We start from the raw sequence: 6,027 nt of genomic DNA on the forward strand, positions 1-6,027 counted from the left end.
CATCTGGGGGAGTGAATCAACAGATGCACATCTCCGTCTCTCCGTCTCTCCCTCTCTCTCTCTGTAGCTCTGCCTTTCAAATAAATAAGCCTGTGAGGACAAAAGCCACCAGCCCCCTTGGTGCAACGCTTCTTCAGAGCCATTCAGTCTGCTTCACAGCGGGTCTTGCTGTGTTCCTCTGGACTGGACTATTACTCTGGGCCTAAAATAGTCATTCTCTGCCCTTCTCAGTGTCTTGTGTTATGAGGAACAAATCCAACTTAGGGAGGATAAAACCCCCATGAATCCAGAAGTGTATCCCCTGCTGAAATCCTTAAGGCCTTCCACGAATGCACTTTTCACAGTGACGCAGTGTGCCGTGTATCTCTGCTCTCACGGACGGTGCTGCTCTCCCGTCCCCCACCCACCCCCGCCCTGCAGGTATGAGGCCAAAGAGTATTACGAGGCCCTTCCGGAACTGAAGCTGGTCATTGACCAAATCGACAATGGCTTCTTCTCCCCTAAGCAGCCGGACCTCTTCAAAGACCTCGTGAACATGCTGTTTCACCACGACAGGTACGTTCTCGAAGCAGATGCTACCCGAGCCGTGGAAAGGGGACGAGGATATTTTAAACCAACTACATCTCATCATGTGATGAGCATAGATCCAGGATCTCATCAGCCAACCTAGGCTTGGGGGGGGGGGGGAAGAGCCGCCTCTGTCAAGGATGCTAGCAAGGTTTCAGAATAAGACCCACAAACCCGGCACGTGCTTCCTCCCACTGATACACCCAACCTCCAGACATTCCTACCTGGAGGAAGAACCCTGAAAACCTTGAGGTTGGGTCAAATTCTTGTCACGAGAAAGAGGAATTTTGTCAATCAGTCATGCCCGACACTATGTAGAAGGGAACTTTAAATGGAATCTTAGTGTACGTCTGTTCATTAACCCTTTTGGTCTTTCCCCCCAATCATAAACCATACACAACAGGTTTAAAGTCTTTGCAGACTATGAAGCATATGTCAAGTGCCAAGAAAAAGTCAGCGAGCTGTACATGGTGAGTAAGTTGCTGAGATTTATAAAGGAACTCAATAAGATTTTTTATTTCTTTTTATTAACTCTAAATAGCAGGGACCCACTAACCAATTATTTTAAATAAAAGTGAGGAAATTGTCCAGGCTCTTGTAATCAAAATTTGATCTTCCCCGTTCGGGCAGAGGTAAGGATGTGAGATTTCAGTAGCAGTTGTAAATTGTTTGATATTCAAGCAAAACAATCACAAATAATTTAGTATTTATTGGGCACCTGCCAGATAGCAGGCCTGACCAGGAAAGGACAGACCTCCAGCCTCAGAGAGGCACTGGGGATCTCTCCGTGTCAGCCACCGAGACCACAGCTTGAGCAAAATCAAGGTCCCTCCCCTTAAAGCAGCCTGCATAGTGCTGGGTGCACCCCAGACTCTCCAAGGCAGGGCTCTCTCACAGTACAGATGCCAGCCCCCCACTGCCCACCCCACCAAGGATCTGACCCAGCACTGGGCATGCTCACCCCCTGTACCCAAAAACCCAAGATGACTAAGGCTGGGCCTTAGTTTATTGGCATAAGGGCTGACCCTTTACTCTTTGAAATTTGCAAGAATAAGTACCTCTCCTGGACAACTCATGGAGTAGGGTCTGTATGAATAGAAATAAACATACATAAGAGGACAGGTTTCATATTTGAGTTTTTAAAAAAGAAAGAACAGGGACCGGCACTGTGGTATAGTTTGTAAAGCTGCTACCTACAGTGCCAACATCCCATAAGGGCGCCAATTCAAGTCCTGGCTGCTCCACTTCCAATCTAGCTCTCTACTTTGGCCTGGGGAAGCAGTAGAGGATGGCCCAAGTCCATGGGTCTCTGCACCTGTGTGGGTGACCCGGGGGAAGCTCCTGGCTCCTGGCTTCAGATTGGCACAGCTCTGGCCATTGCATCCAACTGGGGAGTGAACCAGCAGATGGAAGACCTCTGTCTCTCTCTCTCTCTCTCTCTCTCTCTCTCTGTGTAACTCTGACTTTCAAGTAAATAAATAAATCTTAGAAAGAAAGAAAGAAAGCGAGAGAGAGAGAGAGAGAGAGAGAGACAGACGTTACCAGAAAAAACAGCAGTCTAGATCCACGTGAGTCAGCCTTCACATGCACGTACGCACCTCCATCAAATAGCCGTCTACGTGGGTCTGGTAAACACGCGCACAGGCTGGTCAGCTCCGTGGGCAGAGGCTTTTAGTGAATTTCAGCTATGCCAAAGCAACAGATTCAGGAGGAAGTTAGACTCCACGAGCTCACTAACATTTCTTTCTATTTCTTTCCTGTGACAGGGTGGTTCTTTGTTGTTGTTGTTGTTTAAAGTTTTATTTACTAGGCCGGCGCCGCGGCTCACTAGGCTAATCCTCCGCCTAGCGGCGCTGGCACACCGGGTTCTAGTCCTGGTTGGGGCACCGTATTCTGTCCCGGTTGCCCCTCTTCCAGGCCAGCTCTCTGCTGTGGCCAGGGAGTGCAGTGGAGGATGGCCCAGGTGCTTGGGCCCTGCACCCCATGGGAGACCAGGAAAAGCACCTGGCTCCTGGCTCCTGCCATCGGATCAGCACGGTGCGCCGGCCGCAGCGCACCGGCCGCGGCGGCCATTGGAAGGTGAACCAACGGCAAAGGAAGACCTTTCTCTCTGTCTCTCTCTCTCACTGTCCACTCTGCCTGTCAAAAAAAAAAATAATAAAGTTTTATTTACTTATTAGATACAAAGTTACAGAAAGAGGGAGAGACAGAGAGAGAGGTCTTCCATCCACTGGTTCACTCCCCAAATGGTAGTAACCGCAGGAGCTGTGCTGATCCGAAACCAGGATCCAGGAGCCTCTTCTGGGTCTCCCATGCAGGTGCAGGGGCACAAACACTTGGGCCACCCTTCACTGCTTTCCCAGGCCATAGCAGAGAGCTGGATCAAAAGAGGAGTAGCTGGGACACAAACCCATATGTGGTGCTGCCACCACAGGCAGAAGCTTAACCTACTGCCCCATAGCACTGGCCCAGACAGGGTGGTTCTTAGAGTCATCCCAATGTCCTATTGGGGGTTTAAAATAGGATCATTAAAGACCTATGCTGGGGGTGGCACTGTGGAGCAGCAGGCTAAGCCACTGCTTGCAACACCGATACCCCATAACAGAGCACCAGTTCAAGTATCAGGTGCACTCCCCTTCTGATCCAGCTCCCTGCTAATGCACCTGGGAAGGCAGCAGAAGATGGCCCTGGTGCTTTGGCCCCTGCCATCCACTTAGGAGACCTAGATGGAGTTCCAGGCTCCTGACTTCAGCCTGGCCCAGCCCCAAATGTTTTGGCCATTTGAGGAGTCCACCAGTGGAGAGTAGATATTCATTCTCTCTCTCTCTCTCTTTCTCTCTTTCTCTTTCTCTCTTTCTTTCTCTTTCTCTTTCTTTCTCTTTCTTTTTCTTTCTCTTTCTCTCTTTCTCTCTCTTTCTCTTTTTCTTTCTCTCTCTTTCTCTTTCTCTCTCTTTCTCTCTTTCTCTCTCTTTCTCTCTCTCTTTTTCTCTCTTTCTCTCTCTCTTTCTCTCTCTTTCTCTCTCTCTCTCTCTTTCTCTCTTTCTCTCTCTCTCTCATTCTGCCTTTCAAATAAAATAAATAAATCTCATTTTAAAAACCTGTGCTGACTACAACACTTCCGGTAGACTCATACCCAGTCCCTTAACAGCACATGGATCACAGTAAGTTCAAGTTCATGGCAGTTAATAAATGGCTCACTGCCTGTTTTCTGAACACTGGAGAGAGCAGCCACAGAGACAGAGGAAAAAGAATAGCAAGAAATATAGACAATGTCAAGAAAGAAAACCAGACCGGGGAAGGGAACTAGGGGAAGGAAGGCTGGCAGTGTCAGCTTGGCGCAGGGGGTGTCCTCTGTGAGATTAGGGCCCGGATCTGAGGAAGCCCATCCTGAAGCCCAGTGTGGCATCACGTTTTCCCACTCACTGATGCACACTGCAGTCTTTGCTCTGCACAGTAAGTGTATTGTTGAGGCTTCATAAACGTGACCCACACGGCTGGGAAGTTCATGCATTCTCCACTTAACCAGTTACAGAACATGAGGAGAGGAAACTTTTATTCTCTTCTCATTATACTAAGTTTCCAAATCTGAATGAACTAATTTCAAGACTGTTTTGCAAAACCTTAAAGAATGATGGTAATTTTAGTCATTCTCTTAAATGCTTTCCTAATGGCTTTGGATAATGTCCTGATTGTTCCCAATAAACTTTTAGAGTCCTTTACAAAAATCATAAGACTATAAAAGTTTCTTATATTCTTTTACATAAAGTTATGAGATTTTGAGATGATCATTTCTTTTAAGGATAAAGCCCTCAGTGCCCCTGTTTTAAAACTGCAGTGGAGACTCTGAGACCCAGTGTGAACGTACCAGGACAGGTACTTGAGGAAGCACGAGCAAAGCTGAGCAGTCGGCGGAGCTCTCGCTGCCTGTCTGCCTGCATTGTAACTCGGGGCAGAGCAGCGCTTTTCCCACCTTGTGAGCCATGGGTTCAGTCTCTTGACATGGTACCCAGCCCACAATGAATGTTGGTTTCCTTCTTCCCCATGGAGCAAGGGTGGGCAACCTGCTTTTCTGCCAAGGGCCATTTGGATATTGATGAGCCATTCAAATTTGTCAGCTGAACAGTAGCCCACCATACTTCAAGCCCCGCCTACTGCTGCCTTGCAGGGCCAGACCAAATGATTCCGTGGTCCTTATACAGCTGCGGCCGGATGCCCCCATCCCTGGCGTATAGGCAGGTACCTTCACTCCGAGTGAAGCATGGGAAACATGGCTGAGCTGTCACAACACTGGAATCACTGCAGCAGTGAATAACTGGAGAATTCACACCCGTGCCTTCTCGTTTAATGGACAGTCCTTTCTTTCATTCCCAAGAGGAGTATATTCTGAGGATGAGAGAAGCAGTCTTTCCCACCTAAGCTCTCGGCTGTGGAGCCAGTGTGCCCATAACTCGCTGCAGCTTCCTGGTTCCTTCCCACCTCCCTGCGAAAGGCGCTTGGTGCTTGGGTGTGGTTTGATGTCTGTCTTGCATTTGCTGTTTACAGAACCCAAAGGCCTGGAACACCATGGTACTCCGAAACATCGCTGCCTCGGGGAAATTCTCCAGCGACCGCACCATTAAGGAGTACGCCAGGGACATCTGGGACATGGAGCCTTCGGATCTCAAGATTTCCTTAGCCAGTGAACCTAGCAGTGGCCTGAACGCAGCTAATGGGAACTGACTTGGAAACTGTCTCTAGGAAACATGGCTTCTTAACTGAATGTGAAGATTTTTACAACATTCACTGATTTCATTTTCTTTTGTTAGCTAATGATCTAGTTAAGGGAAGAGGAAGAAAAGGATAATAGGGCTGATAATAAAGTATCAATTTCCAGGGGCCATGTGAGTGACAAACCATTATTTTAGAGCAAATCAGTAGCTCCCTAGGACTTCCCCCAAAACTAATCAGAAAACTAGACACTTACTTGGGACGTTTTAAGACCCTTTACATGAACTAAGCTCAAATACAAATCCTTTAGCTACATCAGAACACCTTTCTCCCACTGCTATCTAAGTCCAAAGCTGGGATCACTGTCTTAATCCATTCAGGCCGAGGTAGGGAAATGTCCTAACCCGACAGTACGATTTTTGGAGGTTGTGATGTCCAAGAGCAAGGCGCTGGCAGATTCCGAGTGTCGTAGGGGCTACATCCTGATTCACAGATGGCGCCTTCTCCTGTGTCCTCACACAGTGGAAGAGGTAAGGGACTGACTTAGGCCTGTCTTGTAAGGGCACCAGCCCCACCCATGTGCGCTCAGCCCTGTGACCTAACACCCACCCCAAAAGGCTCGGCTCCTAAGACCATCACACTGCCGGTTGGGCTTCAACACAGGAATTCTGGGACAGACACGGACATTCCAGCCACGGCTTCCACCTTATGCATAGCATCCCCGGGATCTTGGATCACTACACAGATGACATC

The 6,027-nt window shown here is 48.5% G+C and overlaps 1 protein-coding gene across 2 annotated transcripts in view; it reads left to right on the forward strand.

Moving 5' to 3' along the window:
* PYGL (glycogen phosphorylase L) overlaps positions 1–5,444 on the forward strand; it is a 38,562-nt gene extending 33,118 nt beyond the window's left edge. For both annotated transcript variants that reach the window (XM_002718303.6, XM_089309719.1), the window contains 3 exons: positions 421–555; positions 971–1,037; positions 5,110–5,444. In XM_002718303.6, coding sequence (XP_002718349.1) covers positions 421–555; positions 971–1,037; positions 5,110–5,286 — 379 coding nt within the window. In that variant the 3' untranslated portion in view covers positions 5,287–5,444. The remainder of the gene's footprint in view (positions 1–420; positions 556–970; positions 1,038–5,109) is intronic.
* Positions 5,445–6,027: the final 583 nt, after the last annotated feature.

This window comes from Oryctolagus cuniculus, chromosome 12 (assembly GCF_051225735.1).
Source record: "Oryctolagus cuniculus isolate XC-2025 breed Fujian yellow rabbit chromosome 12, ASM5122573v1, whole genome shotgun sequence".
NCBI classification, from domain to species: Eukaryota; Metazoa; Chordata; class Mammalia; order Lagomorpha; family Leporidae; genus Oryctolagus; species Oryctolagus cuniculus.